The sequence below is a fragment of the Sminthopsis crassicaudata genome, chromosome 2 (genome assembly GCF_048593235.1).
Source record: "Sminthopsis crassicaudata isolate SCR6 chromosome 2, ASM4859323v1, whole genome shotgun sequence".
Classification (NCBI taxonomy): domain Eukaryota; kingdom Metazoa; phylum Chordata; class Mammalia; order Dasyuromorphia; family Dasyuridae; genus Sminthopsis; species Sminthopsis crassicaudata.
Window position 1 is genome coordinate 484,781,795 of NC_133618.1, and position 20,582 is coordinate 484,802,376.

Consider the following 20,582-nt stretch of genomic DNA (forward strand, 5'->3'; position numbering starts at 1 on the left):
CACAAGAATAGACATCTGGTATAGACAAGTAAACACTAGTATTACAATTTATTCAAAGAGAGAGTTCCCAGACAGAAGAAAAACAACTCCTTTTTATTCAAGTTTAGAAAAGACAGCTACCCTGAGCTGATTTTCCCCCTTAGACTTTTCATTCCAATACAAAAATTCCCATTATGACCCTACCCCCACCCTTATACAACCCCTCCCATGTAAATCCAAAAAAAAAAAAAAAAAAAAAAAAAAAAAAAAAAAAAGTTGACTATCTTGTTCAATTGTTACTGAACAAAAAAAAATTCTTCCTTCCCCATACATTCTCCAAATAGATGAAATCTAACCACTGTTTAAAAATGAGCAAGGGGGGTTGTGTAAAACAAGGAATTTATTGTGTAATATATGTAATAGAACAACTTAAAGGTCCAAAATATCTACAACACTGACTTTTCACAAACATCTAGCTTGTGACAGTCTCCGCAAATTAAAAAAAATTCCCCGTAGGAATGTAGATTATAACAGAAAGTATGCTACAATAAAGTTTCTTGCCTGGTATACAGACATTAGTGATGAAGAAGAGAGGACATCATCTGCTTGGAATGCCTTGCCATTTTCCTCCCGGCCCTGTTGAGGTTTCCTTAGTTCAGAAAGGTTTGGGTTTAGCTGCCCGTTGAGGTTGCACTGTTTGTACTGCTAGGAGGCAAAAAGACAAAATTAATGCAATCTGAACTTCTCTAACTTCCAGACCTCACCCCACCATTTTGTAAGCTTCCAATACCCACCAGCCCACACCACTGATGACATTACACATGTTGACATACAACATTTGCAGGTTGTAACAGATTCACTATGCAATTAGGTACAATGATAAAGCCTGGCTCTGGGGAAAAAAATTGAGAAAATTTACTTTGCTCCCTTCTTTGCAAAGTTAGGAACTATGGAGGTGATAATATTGTGTAAAAATATGCTTAGATATGGTAGATACTTGGGGTAGATTTTGATGGAATGATTTTTCTTCTTTAAAAAATTCTTTGCTACAACTGATAGGGGGGAGATATATTTAAAAATTAAGATAATGTAAACACAAAAGATTTCAGCAATGTTTTAAAAAACAGATAATTCAGGTGTATTTGTGATTTTTTAAAAAGCAGCAACCATTCTGCAGTGTTTGAAGTGTTATTCAAGCTCTTCTGCCTGAATGATGACATGCACTTACTTTTATTTTTCATTAAAGGGTTTAAAAAAATCTCATAAAATGAGGAACATCATGGCTTCATGAAAACAAAAGTATTCAGAGAATCAGGCTACCTAAGTTCTAGACCCAGTTAATGGTATCATCAACAAGCCACTCAAAAATCTATATTGATATCCTTACATATTCTATTTTCCAATCCAAATCCTTTACTTCAAGATCAACCTCCTCCTACAAACTACTCTTAAAAACTTTCTTCTGAATTTCTACAGTCCTTTTATTGCCTTGAATTCTTCTTTTCACTTACCTAACGGCCAGAGAGAGTTTGCTTGCAGGTTAGCTATTCTAATGTAGATATTGTAAGAGTTATGATATTGGAGGACAGAGTGAAAATTCTTTCAGCAGTTTTTGAATGAAAAGTTTTAAAAAAAAAAAAAACATTCTATTATTATTTAACTTCATTGAGGAATATGGTAAAAACACATAATGACCTGACTATAAACAACATTACAAAAACCTACTATTTCAATTACTCTTCTAGGCAGAAGCCTAACAATGCCAGCAATTCTCAGAATATTATCACCCTTCCCATGAAGACATTATGACGTAGTCCTCAAAAACTAATGACAGAAATTGCCCCTATAGCCATTTCCTTCGATCTACTACAGCTTTCAACTATCTTTTCCCTCAATGTTTAACAAAAAAAGTCCATTTTTTTCTGCATATCAGAAACATGGCTATATTGTGCAAGTCAGTGAAATGACAGTTTTGTCTATGGCAACTAGGTAGCACAAAGAATAAAGCCCTAGGCACAAATATCACAAAAAGTAGAATAACCAGTCCTACTTCATACATTTAGTATCTGAGTGACCCTGGGCAAGTCATATAAAACTGTCTCCACCTCAACTCACTCAGCTGCAAAACAAGGAAACTGGACTCAATGTTTTCTTAAAAGTCCTCTCCAGTTGCTTTAAATCTATGAGCCTAGATTATTTTGGTCACACAGAGAGAGATAATGAGAATAATTATCGTATGTTCTGTTTTATGCTACTATTTTTATCCTGAAATCACAATTACTTATGTGTTATAAGAAAATCAATCTTTTTTGCTTCAAAAGGAGACTTGATACTAATCTTCAAATGGTAGGAAAAAGGCTTGTGTGACACAGAAAGACTTGAAGAATATGCTTATTGGAAAATGGTTATTAAAGCATTTTGGTACCAACAATTTTTGTGCCATCTATAAAATCATAATATTTGCAATATAACTCACCTACTGGTGTTGGCAAAAGGGCTGGTTTCTCCCACATCATTGGACGTTTCGCAGGCTGGTGTGGTGCATATCCCAGGAGACCAGGTCTTTTAGAAGGTACTGCTAGAAGGGGAGGAGGTTTACCCTTGGGGCCAGAATGTCCTACATTTATATGAAATTAAAAAACAACAAAAATAAATTGATGAGATATTCATATCAGGAACAATTTTCCCTAATGTTTAGGTAAAGTAAAATCTCTGAAAATGCATACCCAATTGGCTCACTGTTCTAGATAAAACTTTCTTCCCCCTCCCCTCACCCAGATTTCTTTTTTAAAAGAGAATTATGACCAAGATCTGAAAAGTGTTTTCCAATATGGTTGGGAGCCCAAACCAGATTAAAATATAATTGGGAAATATTTTTAAAATAAATAAAATACAACAGAAAATAATATTAATATGTAGTTTTTTAAAGTTAACATGTACCTGTCTGCTTTGGTGACGCTACCTGAGTTTAACATCATTGCTCTTGTCTTAACAATTTATTTACTTCCTCCTAAGTCACCATGCTTGATGATGTCATCTACTGACCCTGAGTCACAATTCTATTTTTCTATTTAAAGGGTAACTGAAAACCAAAATTTAATAACTACATTTTACATTCAAAAATATTATAATTAGTACTTAAGTGTACAATAAAGAAACTTTCAACACCTAACACAGACTCTAATACCCTAAGTAAAGACAAATGTGATTAATACAGGTGAACATGTCACTAAGAGTATACAACTCTTAAGAGTAAAGTGGCATGTATTATTCTATTTGGATTTTTTTTTTTTTTTGAGGCTGGGGTTAAGTGACTTGCCCAGGGTCACACAGCTAGGAAGTGTTAAGTGTCTGAGACCAGATTTGAACTCGGGTCCTCCTGAATTCAAGGCTGGTGCTCTATCCACTGTGCCACCTAGCTGCCCCTTCTATTTGGATTTCTTTGGAATGCTGAATTAGGTATAAATGTAGAACTCACAGGAAAAGCTTCAATAAAATTAAGATTGTTTGCTTAAGATTTAATGCTATGACATACCTAAACAGATAATCTATGGTACAGAGCACTTATTCTGAAATAACTTCTTTTAGCTCTCTTTCTTGAATAATGTTACAGTAGAAGCAAAAGATTGAAAATTACTACTATGAACTTAAAGGAAAATAATTTAACATAAATAGAAATGAATTTTTAAGTAATGGTAATGAAATGCAAAATAATATATTATCTTTTTATAAGTTATCATTTTTTTAACCTAATTAATTACAGACTATTTAAATTCTATCATTGGCCTTTTCTTTAGTTTTTAAATTTTTTTTAAAGTCTCAAACATCTTCTTGAAATATTAACTCCATTATAAATTCACACAGTAGAACAAGAGAATGAAATAAGCACACAATTCATCTCAGTTTAGCACTAAAACTGTTCTTTAAGTTTACTAGGGGGCAGCTAGGTGGTGCAGTGAATAGAACAGAACACCAGCCCTGAAGTCAGGAGTACGTGAGTTCAACTTTGGTCTCAGACACTTAACACTTCCTAGCTGTGTGACCCTGGGCAAGTCACTTAATCCCAATTGGCTCAGGAAAAAAACAAATAAAAAAAAGAATACTAGAAAAGTCAAGTAATTCTGAGAGTATGTGTCACTGTCCCTACCAAGCTTCATCACTTCATCGACTTCAGTCTTAACTCTGAAGGAAAACTTGGGTAACTCATATGATAAACTTCATTCAAAAAACTAATTAAAAGTATGAATCTTCTCCATCTAGAGGCTAAAACTCCAGGCAATTTCACATTTGTTTACAATATTATGGAGAATAAAACAAATGTCATAACTGTTTCATTTTCTCAAAAGAGAACTCATAGGACAGCTAAAATGGCTCAAGAGTTTCACTTTTTGTTCTTTACTTTAATTCGTCTAGGTGAATTTTTTTGTGAAGTAGAAATTGCCAATTTAGGCAAGTTTATTTTTATTTTTCATAGATATATCAAAATTCAAAAACTGCATATTTAGTAAAACTAAAGAACAAAGGGAGAATGATCATAAAGCAATACTGCTGGGGAAAGGACAAAACTAACCTGGTGTTGGAAGGAGTCCTCCAGGCCTATCACCTAACAAAGGAGGCTTAACTGGAGGAAGGAGAGGCTGGCCCTGGAAGGAGTTCCTACCAGGGGTTGGAAGAAGAGGAGGTGGTTTGCCCATAGTATGAGATCTTGGCATCAAATTAGCTTCAATCAAAGCATTCACAACTGCAGTTGAAGTATCTGGTGTCTCAACAAAACCTGAGAAAAGAAACCAAGGTCAGCAGGAACCTAGAATACAGGTCAAAGCAACTGAACAGAAAATAATATAATGGAACTCCTAGGGCTCTAGAGATGCTACATGAAATTTAAAAATACTTTTTAAAACATCAATCTGCAGTTTATGGCTATCATTAGGTATCTTAAAGTGTTCTTTTTTAGAAATTGTGATCATTTTAATTCTCTTCAAAATGTACTGTCAAACTCAATCTATTCTGAACCAAGATTAAGCAACTTTGACGAACTTATCCAATAACAGAAAAACAGATCGTAGTAAAACAAACTGCTCAAATCCATTTCATTATATGAGCCCAAATAAGAACTTAAAATGAATATTGGCATGAGTCAAAAGACTTAGTTACTTAAGACTTTAAAGTTTCAGTTTGCGCACCAGCCAAATAATTATTCTCATACCTCTCACAAGGTTGAAAGAACTTTGTTAAAACAGAGCAGCATAAAGGGGCAGCTCTGAATTAAAACCTGATCTCAGACACTTAACAAGTCCTAGCTGTGTGACCCTGGACAAGTCACTTAACCCCAATTGCATCAGGGGAGGGAAAAAAAAAGCACACATAAATGAGCTATTTTTATAAAGAGTCACCCCCATCTTTATAAATAAAACTTTAAGCTTAAAGTTTTACTATAGACATAATTATACAAAAGCCATTTCTACCCTACATAACTATTCAATTTAATCTTTGTTTTAAGTCGAATAGTCTGAACCAAAAGGGCTATTAAATCATAAAGATATCTTCTTTTTTTTACTACTTGATGATATGAAGCTTTTTTACATGATATTGTTCAAAACAGAATTTCATCTAAAAAGATGAAAATTGTTTTAGTTTGGGGACAGAAATACATGAATACCTTCCAATTCTTCTTTTCTGGTCTTCAGGTAATTACTGATGGTGTTCAACTCCTCCTGATATAAATGTTTTCCCTCACTTAACAGGAAGAGAAGATGTTTGATGCCCAGAGGCACAGAGTAGCTTTCACAGAGATCCCGTTCTAAGTAGTCATCTACCAGGTCAGCTGCTTTTTGTGAAATCCCAGCACCTTCTTGCTGTTCCCGCTCAGCCAAAATAGTCCTAAATTCCTTAGCTACTAGAGCTAATGCATCCTCCAGGGGCATATGGCGATGAACTAGAGGAAAAAAAAAGAAACCCAGCTTGATCTTTGTACACTTTGGTTACATTATGAAATATTTATGAAGTATTAGAGAGAGCCCTAGAGTTAGAAGCATAAGGCCTAGATTCAAACCCAGGCTTTGATACCTCAAAGTCATACGATCAGGAATAGGTTAGTTCCCGTCTAACAAGTTAACTCAATTCAACCAACATTTATTAAGTGCCTACTATCTGCCTCCATTTCTGCATCTATAAAAATGAGACCAATAATGCATTTACTATCTCCCTTCTTATTGTGAGCAAAGTGATTTGTTCAGTTTGAGGCCTCAGAACAGAAAAGGTCAGGAAGAGACAGGAATTAGTTAGCCAAAAGAGAATCATTTTCTTCCTACTTTATGTTTGGGGCAGCAGGATTGTACAGTGACCAGTCTACAAGTTCCCTTGCTTGTTCTCTTTCTTCCATCTCATCCTCTTCCATTACCCACCAAGACTATAGCCCACAGTTTCTACTTCAGAGTTATTATACTGCTATTCACAATGAGAGTGTTGAATTTTACAGAAATTATCTTCCAGTGTAAACCTACTTGTTCTTGACTTAAAACAAAACAAAACAAAAAGACAAAAACAAAAAAACCTTAGAGACACAAAGCCCATATTTGAAGCAATATATATTTTGTGTACAGTAGAAATAACTGATTATAATGTCATGTGGGCTTCAACCATAGGTATACTGTCAAAATTAAGTATTATATCATTTCTTTATTATGTGGTTAATGTCATGTCTTAACACCTTAATTTTCTGTTCAGATGTAAATCTTAATTTTACATTCACACATTTTCACTCCAGATAACTGAAACAAGAAGACAAATGAGATTCATGGAGAAGTGAATCATCATTTTCAGAAAGAAAACTAATTGAATGCTGTTTTGATCCACACACAAGTTCCCATAGTCCTCTCTCTGGGTATGGATCTCTCTTCATTACTAGATCAATTGAACTGGTTAGAATTGTCTCACAGTTTTGTTTTTTTGTTTGTTTGTTTGTTTTCTTTTGTTTTTGCTAAGACAATTAGGGTTAAGTGACTTGCCAGGGTCACACAGCCAGGAAGTGTTAAGTGTCTGAGGCCAGATTTGAACTCTGGTCCTCCTGACTTCACAGGGGTGGTGCTTTATCCACTGCGCCACCTGGCTACCCCTAAAAAAAACTAATTTAAGAAAGAGCAAAATATTTATCTCAAGAATAAAAGCTTTTCTGGAGGATAACATCAACTTACAAATATGTGCATATATAGTTGAATCTACCCGTATGTATGTAAAAGGGAGAAAGTCCATCTTTATTTATGAATCATTACAACTAGGAATGATTAGATTAACTCAAGGGTTATGGAGAAGGGGAAAAGATTGACAAAACAATGGGCAGAAAGAACTAAGATTTAAGTTAGTTATCAGCATTGTGGAGAGGGCAAGGTATGTAAATTGGCCAGAGATAAAGCAAATAAAGACAAAGTGAAAATATTAGCAAATGTGACAGTTCTAATAATAACTTTAGGTTAGAATTTGGGTCAGAATGCTAAGATCTAAAATTTAGCTGAAAGGAATATTTAAGACAACTCATTATGGACTAGATATTTAGAACAAATTATGAAGAAGATGGATTACAGAACTTAAATTCATCAACAGCCACATAAAAAGTTTTGATATTGGTTCATATTATGTCATCTGGCTTTCTTTATGAAAGTGATAAATGGAAAGTTTAAAAGGATTCAATAAAATGATTTAGGGTACAAGAAAGTGATATGGAACTGTATTTTTAAATGGAGACACTTTTAAGCAACATTTCTAAAAGTAGCTATACTTACTTGTGATAGACTTGTGAAGTGAAATTACAGTACAAGAGGAGAGTGCTACATTGGACTGTTCAACAAGAATACAAAAAGGAGAACCATCATTTTTTACTTCCTGGAGTGCACAGGTGAGACTTGCCTCTGATGTCAGATAAATCATTTCAACCACAAGGCCATGGTCCTGCAAACGATGACCTATGCTCACTGCATAGTCCCTTAAAGAAAAATTTAAAAAAAGAAAACTACTTTAAAACAAACACAAGAAAGAATCATTGTGTGGTTGATGTGTTTGCCTTTTAGTTCTCAATTATAAGAATATGAAATAAAAAGAGATTTCTCAAAAGTAGTAGTAGGCCATGCCATTAGACTTTAGGTTACTTTAGATGGCAGAGAGACACTGTATTCCTTTTCCTTCCTATAGACACCAAACATTAGAAGAGGAGATTTGTATTGTAATCCTCTAATATTTTCAAGTTTTAAGTTAACATTTTAAGGGAAAAGTGTACCTGCTAAAGTCATGAGTTCTTCTTCCCCCTATTAATAATCAAGTGAGATAATATATGTAAAGAACTCTATATCTACAAAATGGCAAGTAACAAGAATATGACTATTATTATTGTCACTTGGTCATGTGGGTTAAGTATAGTCATATAAACATAATTGTGCATTATCATTCCCTTTCAAAATGGAAATTTTAAGGTAACTATTGATATTTGAGAAAGAATAAAAAGTTACCAAACAAAAGAAAAATTGAAAAAAAATCAACACACAGTTAAAGGGGGAAAAAATTCTTATCTGATTAATTTTTAAGATAGTCCAATACTTGCTGCAGTTAGTACCGTGTAGATAATTCACTTCTGAAAAATTAACAGCATAGTTTTGAACCTAATATTCTTGAGGTTTTTTGTAAATTGTATTATATATTTTTTCCAATTACAAGTAAAGATAGTTTTCAACATTCATTTTTTTATAAGATCCTGAATTCCAAATTTTTCTCCCTCCTCTCCCCTCCCCAAGACAGAAAAGAAATCTAATATAGATTATAAATGTACAATCATGTCAAACATATTACCACATTAGTGGACATATCATATTGTGAAAGAGGAAACAAAAGAGAAAAACCACCACTCCACCCCAAAAAAGTGAAAATAGCATGCTATGATCTGTATTCACACTCCAAAGTTCTTTTTCTGAATTTGGATAACACTTTCCATCATGAGTTTTTTGGAACTGTCTTGAATTGATGTATTGTTGGTAAGAATTAAGTCTATAATAGTTGATCATCACAATCTTGCTGTTACTATGTACAATGCTCTTCTGATTCTACTCACTTCACTCAACATCACTTCATTTAAGTCTCTCTAGGTTTTTCTGAAATCATACTCATCATTTCTTATAGTACAACATTATTCCATTATATTCATATACCACAATTTGTTTAGCTATTGCGCAATTAATGAGCATTCACTTCCTGCAATTTTGAATTCTTTGCTATCACAAAAAGAGCTGCTATAAATTGTTGTATACTTAGGTCCTTCTCCCTTTTGTGTGATCTCTTTGGGATACAGACCTAGTGATATTGCTAGATCAAAGGATATACAGAGTTTGATTGCCCTTTTTGCCCTTTGGGCATAGGTGAATCTAGTATTCTGACTCTGAGACACAGAGATACAAAAGCTGATTTCTCAATGAAGAAACCACACAGTTTTGGAAAATAAAAATGTAGATTAGTTTCCTTATGAAAGGCAATGAATCAATATGCAAAATGAAATTTTAGACATGGCTAATAGGGGAATTTGTTTTGCTTAACTATACATATTTCTTAGAAAACTTGTTTTTTCTTTACTTTTTATATATGAATGAGGGAGGTTGTAGGAAAAAAAAAGAGAAAGAAAAAAAAATGCTTGATAACTGAAAAATAAAAAAAATTTAAAGGAAACTTAAATAAAAAATAATTTTTAAAGGGTGGACAATTTATAAAAATCTACTTGACAGAAGAACAATTTACGTTTATACTCCCTACCAATTATACAAAATTACTTTGAAAACAATTCATTTTATGCTCATTTACTATGAAAATTGGAATGTATTTAATTAAAATTAAGTTGACCAATTTATTCTATATAAGGTTCAAATGCTTTTGTCACAAGTGAAAAATATTTTACATTTCCCAGTCAGGAGGAGCACAACTGCAGAATGGCAGAGGACTTCCTAAGCTGCATCTGAAGAGCTCATCCACCACAGTATCTTAATCCATGGCAAAATGCCAGCACTGCAAAACACCAGGCAAAGCTTAGATAAAATCTGAAGAGCTGTTTTAAAAAGCCACTCCAGACAGAAGGAAAAGAAAAGTAATCTCCAATATACCTCTCCAATACCTGACAAAGTACTAGAATTAAATACCAGTAGATATGTTTTTTTAGATATGAAAGAAGCAAAAATACCAGTGCTATCTCAGATGGAGCAGCTGAAGTCTCAATTATAAAAGCAGTGAAGGTTGCTTTAAGTCAAATTTTGAAACACTTACCAATTTTGAGGAAGTTAATCTATTCTAAGAATAACACAATGAATCCAGTCTGGGTTATTAGTGGTCCAATATACCTCTCCAATACCTGACAAAGTACTAGAATTAAATACCAGTAGATATGGTTTTTTTAGATATAAAAGAAGCAAAAATACCAGTGCTATCTCAGATGGAGCAGCTGGAGTCTCAATTATAAAAGCAGTGAAGGTTGCTTTAAGTCAAATTTTGAAACACTTACCAATTTTGAGGAAGTTAATCTATTCTAAGAATAACACAATGAACCCAGTCTGGGTTATTAGTGGTGCAAATGGATTTAGAGTGGAGACACTGAATTCTAGGGGACCACAAACAATCAAATACACTGATTCTTCATTACCTCTGGATCTGAGTTCAACATTAAGAATGTATTGTTGAATGAATCCAAGCCATCTTCAGTTTTCTAGATGGAATATGAAATTCTATAATCTCCTAATGTGCAAGAAATTGTACTCTCCTACTCTTCAATACTCTTTCAAGTCTCTTTTGAGTGTTCCTTAGTGCAAAACAATCCAACCAAGTTAAAGTCCAAAGTCAAATGGAGCTAAGAATTTGCTTTCAAAAAGCCCTATCTCCTGCCCCCCCAAAAAAAATCTTATTATGAAAGTGAATTCTTTAAATAGGTCAAATTGAAGAAACAAAAAAAGTAATAAATCTACTTACATAAAAAGGCAAGCTTGAGAGATGGCTATCATTTGTCATTTATATAAATCTATTAGGATTTAAAGGTACCTTATGTAGATTCTCTTTATAGCTCAAGGGTTCTTAACTTTTTCTTGTCTCATGAACCCTTGGCTAGCCTATGAACCCATGTTGGAACTGTTGAAAGACTCCTAAATTTCACCAATTTATTTCCTTAATATTCAACTATACCTCCAAAAGAGGTGGAGCACTGAATTCATTTCCAGATCATGTAAAGTGAAGGCTCAATTAATTACATATGCTACTGTAAGGAACATGAGCTCATCTAGCCAATCACCTCACTTTCGTGATGAGATCCAAAAAGTTCAAGTATCAATGGTCAAGGTCCCAAAGACAGAAAGCAGTACAGTGGAAAATGAATCTCAGATTCAACACTCTTTCCCACCCACCACATTGCTTCAAAGTTTGTAATTGATGCAATAAAAGGAAATATATCTACCTTTGGTCTTTGTTGATGGAAACAATAGTGCAATCTGAAGGTCTTTCTTTATCATATTCATTCTGTATTTGTTGGTAAAACTGTTGATAAAGCTTCTCTTTTCGATGGTCCTTACTGTGGTCATCATCTGGAAAATAATGAACCACCTTAAAAAATAAAAAAAGATCTCCAAAAGCCAACTGCTGAGTTTTACAAAACAAAATAAAAATCTATACAATCTCTCCAAACTCCAGAAAATGTTAGTGAAATTTCAAAGACTGTCATTACCTTTATGGGAATACTGGTATCTCTCATAGTTATCTTCACTTCCTTTAGAATAATCATACTCTTTCCCCAATAATTCTTCAAAGTTACTGTACAAATGAAAATAAATTATTTTATTCATGTATATTTTTCCTCTAAACACATCCACACATTCCATTTGACAGCAATTTCCAAGATATCTTTTTTTTTTTTTTTAAGGCAATTGGGGTTAAGTGACTTGCCCAGGGTCACACAGCCAGGAAGTGTTGTGTCTGAGACCAGTCAAGACATCTTAATACTAAAAAAAACCCTTCACTTCAAGACATCTAAAAAGTTCAATCTGTTATTTCATTCAATAACTACTTAAACCTCAGTACATGACTTATGCTAGAAAGATAGAAAAAATAAGACAAATTTACATTTCTTTATTGTCATTACAGTCAAATTTTAAGTCTTATGTTTCTTCAGCACTATCATTCGTTGCTATATTGCAATTCAATTGCAAAGCCCTTAAACAGAAAATCAAAAACACCTTTAAATGACACACAAGCCAGTTTTACAACATTTTTCTTTACAACATTTTATGAGGTAAAAACTTGGAAAAGGTAAAGCAAAATTTCACACCTGAAGGATTTTAATTAGACCTTCATGCCAAAGAAATGGGATATAAAATCTTAAAATTTCAGTTTAAACAGAATTAGGTCCATGAGCAGAGTCCTGTATATTACAACTACTTACTGAATATTTATTGAATGAATACAGAATACTCTAAAAACAACAGCTAAAACTTTAGTAATCAATTTTCTTTCTAAATGTATAAATGAAAGAAATATTAAGATACATAAGAATCTATTTATTTATCCACGTCAGAGTCCCCTTTTCCAGTGATTTTACAGAAGACACAAAAGAAATACAAGTTGCAATCAAAACAATATGACAGCATTTGCTCACCGATTACTATAATGTGTGGATCAATAAGTTTAGTCCATAAGGAATATACAACCAGGTGTAGACACTAACTAATAAGGCAGCAATTAATTATTTTTTCCAAAAATAAACAAATCTCTTTCTGGCTTTCCTCTTTGTGGTTTTTATTACTTCTGTTCCAGAGAACATAGTAGAGAACTAGATTATATAAATTGTTTATCTTCCATATAGTTTGCATTGGGAAAACACTGCTCTAAACTTGTGATCTTTAGGTTAGGAATCTACAAGAAAGAAAATAAGAATCCCACACATCGAGTTTCCACTTCCATTAAATCATGACATTGTTCAATGATATATTCTTTCAGAACACTGGCTTATTCTTTCCAACCCTTAACAGTATTCACATGCAACAAATTCAATAAGCACATGAATGAATTGCCATAGGCAATGTACTACTTAATCACAGTGAAGATATTAAGAATGAAATGAGTCAGGCCTTGCCCTCAAGGAGCTTGAAAACTAGTAAGAAGGCTAAAATACTGTTTTTACTTTCTTATATATTACCCTGTGAAGGAAAAAGGATTCTATTTAAGGTCTCTCCAAATTTGCCTTCTTTCCCCGGAATTGGATGGTGCAAAACTTTTTATTTTAGTAAAATTAAAGAAAACATGCCACCAAAACCAAGTAAATAGAATAAGCTGATAGGTCCAAGAAACTAGATACTGAACTGGTATTTAATTAACTGATTCTGGAAGGTCTCTCCATAGAAGTTTATAAATACATTTCAATATTATTCAATAGACACCCTAGATATGATTTACTGAAATGTTACTTGAAATTAACTTCTGTCAATAAAAACTACTAAATTTTACACTTTATATACATTTATAGAGTAAGGAAAAGCACACATAATAAAATTATTAATTTAAACTGCACAAATTTCATCTTTAAAGTAGGTGAGACAAATAGCTTTTTTGAAGTCCATATAAATTTAGAAATATAAGAGAAGGGACTTAAATTTTTTGCTTTTGCCAAGATATGCATATCTACTGAATCTGAATGTAAAAAGCATTATTCAGACTTGTTTTTTAAAAATGATATATAGACTCAGGAAAAGGTTCACAAAATTGCTAAATATTGGTACACTTAGTTGATAAATAAGAACTTAATTACTGAGGGCCCTCATTACTACTTAGTAATATTCTGATTCATCTCTGATTGACTTCTCATCCTATAGCACTGACTATTCTTGCAGTGTTTTATTGTTTTTTAAATTTCACTGTCACTTTCCAATAACTCATCTTCCTCTCCTACTTTCTTTGTATTAAGTTCAGTTAAGAGAAACACCTGTAATCCTCTACCAGCATCAAGAGGAAGAGGCTTCACCACAAAGGCCTCTGAAATGACATCAGATCACTCCACTGATTAAAGTTATGTCTTTCATTGCTGCTTCCCTTTATTTTACTGCAGTCAATCCCAAAGTGACTACTGGGAAATTTCTTCACTCTTTCCAGCTCTCCTCTTTATTAAAATTTTAAATTAACTGGTATTCTTTATTTTTATTTTACCTTTCTACACAAATATCTTTCTCCCCCTCCCCACCCAAAGAACCATGCTTAGTGTAATAAAAGAAAAAGCAGTTTAGCAAAACTAATCAAAATATTAATCAAGTCAGATAGAACATGCAAAATTCCATATTCACAGTCCTCAATCTCTGCAAAGGAAGGGACTTTCTTATTTTTCATTTAGGACCAAACTTGGTTCATGATAATTACATAGCATTTAGTTTCCATTTTTATTTGGTCTTTTCATTTTCATTGTTGCGGTCACAGTATAATACAATGTTTTCTTAGTTCTTCACTTTGTATCAAGTGTGTTCCCATGCATCTTTAAACTCTATATTCGTCATGTTTTATGGTACAGTAAGAGTCTATTACATTCATATACCACAATTTGCTTATTAACCATTGCTCAATCTTGTTTGTTTCCAATTCTTTGCTATTACAAAAATGATAGTACTATGATTGTTCTGGCCTATATGGCTAAGACCTTTCTTCCTATCTTTGAGGCTATGGGTATTTTATTTTAGTCTCATGAATCTGGATATGTGTGTGTGAGTGTGTGTACACACACACATAGAAGAGATGGAGGCAGAAAAAGTAAGAGTAAGCAGATGCAGCTAGGTGGCACAGTGTGGAGAGAGTACCAGGTCACGAGTCAGAAAGATTCATCTCTCAGATCAAATCCGTGCTCAGACACTTCGTACCTGTGATGTGGGCAAGTTACCCTGTTTGTCTCAGTTCCTCATTTATTAAATGAGCTGAAAAGGAAATGTCAAACCACTCTTTTTTTTGAAGAAAATCTCAAATGGAGTCATGTAGAGTTGGACATAACTGAAATCATGTGTGTGTGCACATATATGTGCATGCGCCTGTATGGCTGCATGTAATTCCAAATGACTTTCTAGAATAGTTGGATCAATTCAAAGCTTGGCCAAAAGTGAAATTATAATGCTTCTCTTTCCATATCTTTCTAGTATTGACTATTCTCATTCAGCCAATCATTCGGACCATCTTAAAAAACTTCCCTTCTGATGCTCTACTTCTCCTTATTTAAAATGGATCTTTAGAAATTACATCTCTATTACCTAGGATAGTTAATATGTCCAATTTTTGTCCATATCCAGACTATCACACAGTGCATTATACTTTACTTTCCAACCAAGGTGAACCATCTTTTCTTACCAATGTGTAATTATTTTATTTCTACCTTCTGTTCCGAACATGGTAACAAGGTGCAGATTCACAGGTAAGCTCATGCCCCAGGGCATCATTTCATTGATTACTACTATTGACATATCATTAAAGATGTAATTCTATCATCTTGCTTCCCTTGAAAAGATGATACAATGTAAGGGCCAGGTTGAAAACCACTTATACAAGATTAGTTTAGGGACAACAGGAAATGTAAACTACCACAATTAATATTATGAGTACTTTTAGAAAGGATATGTCAATCAACTTCCCTGAGATTCAAATGAATCCCACTGATGCCAAAGGGTAAAACTTCTTCCCCTTACCTACCACTTTTCTAAAAGACTGTCTAACTTTTACATTTGCATTCCCAGCACTTACCATAGGCCTGGCTATAGTAAGTACTTAATTCATTTATTTTCATTTTCTGCTGTCTGCCAACTTTCCTAAGTAAATCTCTGAGTTGCTGTGATTTGCATTTCCCTTAATGACTCTCATATGCTTGTTAATAGTTCACAAATCTTATTTTGAGCACTGTTTGTTCCCCTTTCTCTTATACTCAACAGATGATTTCACTTCCTAGTTTACTGAGCACAAGAACCATCTAGATTGCTTTTATTTCCTCTATTTACTTCAAAATATCTCTGTATCTTCAATCATTCTTTCTCTGAGAAAGTAGTTTTCTTTTGCAAAGCTTCTCCCTCCATCCATATTCCTGATCCCATCCCTCTTCCACATTATAAATTTTGTTCTATAAAAACAGTTCATATTTATTTTTTGTTATGGATAACTTCCTTGGATTTTCACAATAATCTTTGAAGGTAGACAATGATAATAACAATAATTAAAAATAGCTAACCTTTAAGGTCAAATTTGCAAAGAGCTTTTCACATGTTATCTTATTTGATCCATACAACAATCCTGGGATACAGGCATTATTATTACTCCTACCTCCATTCTACAGAGGAAGAAGCTGAGAATGATTTGCCCAGAGTTACTTAACTAAAATGTCTCAAGAAGGACCACCTGACTCCCAAATCTAATTAATGTTCTATCCACTAACAAAGCTATATTTTCCCCTATTTTACATATTAGAAAAGGGAAATCTAAAGCCATTACACAGACTGGGAAAGGTGTTACACCATAACAGGCAGAATTCACAGTCCAATGCAGCTTCTGTTGCTAAACCCCAAGGCCTTTCCACTGAACCATGATTACCTCATCTGTCAGTTCTTTATCTTCTGAAATTCCCTCCCTACAGACTACTGGTCCTTCTAGCTAAACATTTTCTCAAATTTCTATTTTAAAAAATCTTCTCCACTTGTCCTATCCTCTTACACTCCTCTCCTTAATTTCCTCTGACCCTCTTAGTATTGGGACATCATCATCATTCTGTTAGATCCCATCAGCCTTAGGACCCCACGTTCTGTACCTCTGATTGGAGTATAGAGTCACAAATTTACATTTAAGGAGGGAGCTGAATTCAGAAAATTTCATTTCTCATCTGGCTGCACTGCTCTGGGAATTTCTCAAACTTTTCCTCCAGGCCCTTCCCAACCTTCTCCTACCATTCTCCATTTTCCACCTAATTTGAAACTTTTTCCTTTTGCTTCCATTATCATTCAAATGACATTTGAATTTAACCCAAACTATTTACCAAATAAGCAACTAGTACATCAATAATTATAACCAAAAAAGAGTAGACATTAAAACACAAAAAGTAATTTCTGAAATCTTTAGCAAAACCAGCCATTTTAGTAAAAACTTTACCTTTTAGTGTCTTCACTTTCCTTTATGTGACCATCTCCAGAAGAAATGATCAGATGAGGTTTATAAGGATTTATGCTAAAAATATACAAATATAATAAATGCAAAGTTACACACAGAATGGCAGTTTACCCAAAATATTGATTTTCACATATCTAAAACATACAGATGAAATCACAGATTCAAAGTTACAAGTTGAATTTTCCAAAAATAATCATCTTTGAAGATTAAAATAAAAATGATTCAAGTTCTTCCATTTCCGCTCTTTTTTATTTTTGTTTTATTATATTCATACAAGTATTTTAGTGAATTTATCATAAGAAAGATGTATTAGGTAAATATTATGAAACTTTGCAACTCACCAAAAAGTTGTTTTGAGAATCAACACTAGAAATTGCAGACTAATCTGATTTCCTCAAATTAACTACCCTAAAAATAATCAATTACAATACTAATTTTCCCAAGAAAATCTGGCTAATATTTTCTACTAGTAAAAATTCAGCAAAATTAACTTATATTATTTTATCTACTTGGAAAAAATATCTGACTTTGGTTATGAAAGTTGTCATAATATAAATTAAAAGTTTATTAATCCTAAGTACTATTTGAAGTTGTACAGCCTAGGGAACTTGAGGATAAATTTTTAAAAGTTTAAATTTTAACATACTTCATATAGTGTTTGTGCTAAACTGCTATGAAAGCACAAGGCTACCAAAAAAAAACCACAAAATTTTGAAGAATGATTTACTAACAATAAAGTTCAATTTTTATCTCGATATTCAAAGTCTTCTCTCCCCCATATTCTAGATTAGTAGTGTCAAATTCAAACTAACACAGATCCTTGCCTCCAGCATATTGACTTAAAAAACCACAAATTAATATTAGTTATATTACGATGTTCTTTAATTTTTTTATTAAACATTTCCTAATTACATTTTTTTATCTAGTTAAGGCCTCCAGCTTAGAAGTAAATTTGACACCTCTGCTCTAAACCAATGTTCTCTAAACTTTTTTCATTAATAAAAAAAATATATCAGCATGAATCCCAATGTGTACATTATATTTTATAAACTATATAGATTATAAACTACACATGCACATTTATAAAATGTAAAATGTTGAAACTTGAAGTGGATGAAATAATATTTGATTATAATGAATAATTATAATCATGAACAATTAATGAATAAAATGAAATAATACAATCAACAAAGAACCACTGGATTTGAGATGAGGGCTGACTTGGTCAAACCTATGCTTTAGAAAAAATATCACTCTGGCAGCTTTAGATGAGAGGGGAGAAACCTGAAGCCAATAGACCAATTAGGAAGCGATTTTAAGAGTCTATGTGAATTGATGAGAACCTGAATAGAAACTGTGAATAAAGGCAAAAGTATAAATACAAGAGATTTTATGAAGATAGGAATGACTGCCTAGATATAATGATGACTTTGAGGACATGAATTTGAGAGAATGGAAGAATGTTGGTGCCCTCCTATGTTAAGTCTACATGAGAACTCAGTAGAGGAAGACAGAGATATTGTAATGCTGAGATGAATATCACAAATGATTCATTCCTATGATATAATAAAGGTTCACCTGAAACTAATCAGTTAACAACACTTTCTCTACTTGGAAAAAACACCAGACTGATTAGAAAAGAAAAGATGTGAAAACAAGAGATTCATGAATTAAAAGCTTATTAAAATATTATTTATATTTTGGTCCAAAATGAAAATGATGAAAAAAGAGGGAGAAAGACCTCTAATTTATCCATCATTGCTCAGAAGTACTCTCTCTCCAGAGAAAAGATAATAATCTAGAGCAGGATTTCTTAAACTTTTTCCACTTGTGATCCTTTTTTTGCCTGAGAAATTTTTACACAACTCTGGATCTACAGGTATTAAAAATATGTATATAAATCAGACATTTACTAATAATGGATTATAAAGAAATTTATTTTAAAACAATTATTTGGGATACACATAATTTTACTATTTATTAAAGATGCAAGTAAATTTGCATGCTAATAAGATGGATGTGCTTGTTTATTTTTACATAAAGAATTAAATCTTGGCAGAATATCTGATACCTCTTTCTGTTGCCTTATTTTTCACTACCTGCACATTGTTATGTGACCTCATATGGGTTAACAAACCACAGTTTAATAAGTTTTGGTCTAAAGGGTAGGAGTTAGGTATTTATGGGGAAACCCACCATAAGGCTTCCTAATGGTACTTTTGAACCTTATGTAGTGAATATCTAGAAATTTGGGAGCTTGTACAGGAATGGTGAGATTGACAAGTGAGGGAGTATGGGGGAAAGGTTGTGTTGGAGATAAACTACTGGCTATTTAAGGAGGAAGGAATATAGTCTATTTTGTCACCTTCTACTGGTTGACCACATATCTCTGGGACTCAGACCAAAGTTTCCTTAGGCTTCTACTACGAACTATTTTCATGCTTTTTCAGATGACTGAACTAACCCCTCCCTTTTTTTTCTTCTACTGAATTTCTTTTAAAATTCAACTTAAGTGCCACCTTCTCTAATTCAAAATAAAACATTTATTAAATATCTCCTACATTAAATGAGTCTATTTAATTGGAAATTAACCTTCAGCCACTTAGGTTTCATATAGTACTTCACATTTTTTCTAATGTACCTAATATATCCACTGATCATATAGTTCATATTTTGATAGTAAATCTTAAGAAAGCTACCAGAAGCTCAGAAAGATGAGATGACCATGGTCAATTAGTCTTCCTAACATCCAAATTTGGCACTCTATCCACTATACAAGATTGAATTTCTTCTTACTTATTATGCATTATTTTGTATACAACGTATCTCACCTAATAAAGCATGATCTCTGAATCCCTAGTAGCAACTAGCACAATGCTCACTGACTTCCTAATCATCTCCATACCTGAAGTCCCTTCCTTCTCTGAACCAACCTCTACATAGCTGCCAAAGTGACCCTCCTAAAGCACAGGCCTCTCACTCTCCTGCTCTCCAAATTACAATTATTGTCTATTGCCTGTAGGACAAAACAGAAAATACTAATCTCTCAGCTTGATTTTTTTAAAACCTATTTAACCACTACCTATACTATATACCTATACTATAGTATAGTATTATAATAACATATAATATTATATTAGAATACTATCTAGTATTCCAAGTCTATTACATCTTATTCTCCCCTGAAAGCACTTCAAATGAGCCTATTTGCTGTACTCTGTCTAGGATATTTGGTCTCCCATCTTCATGCCTTTGCACAAACTGTCCTCTATGCCTAGAATGGACTCCCTTTCTTATCTCCACATCTTTAGCTTCCTACAAAGCTCATATCCAAGGCTATTCCCAGCCTCATGAGGTTTTCTCTGATAGTTTCAGCTGGCAATGCCTTACCCAAACCTGCTATTTGTTTTATTCACTTTCTGTTTACA

General features: G+C 33.1%; 1 protein-coding gene across 1 annotated transcript in view; it reads right to left on the reverse strand.

The window, feature by feature from the left end:
* Nucleotides 1-361: 361 nt before the first annotated feature.
* LOC141557544 (nuclear receptor coactivator 5-like) overlaps nt 362-20,582 on the reverse strand; it is a 32,589-nt gene continuing 12,368 nt past the window's right edge. Inside the window, exons 3-10 of the mRNA XM_074293339.1 lie at nt 17,137-17,211; nt 11,711-11,796; nt 11,444-11,570; nt 7,758-7,957; nt 5,639-5,914; nt 4,550-4,753; nt 2,456-2,596; nt 362-684 (exon numbers count right to left, since the gene is read on the reverse strand). Coding sequence (XP_074149440.1) covers nt 635-684; nt 2,456-2,596; nt 4,550-4,753; nt 5,639-5,914; nt 7,758-7,902 — 816 coding nt within the window. The 5' untranslated portion in view covers nt 7,903-7,957; nt 11,444-11,570; nt 11,711-11,796; nt 17,137-17,211 and the 3' untranslated portion in view covers nt 362-634. The remainder of the gene's footprint in view (nt 685-2,455; nt 2,597-4,549; nt 4,754-5,638; nt 5,915-7,757; nt 7,958-11,443; nt 11,571-11,710; nt 11,797-17,136; nt 17,212-20,582) is intronic.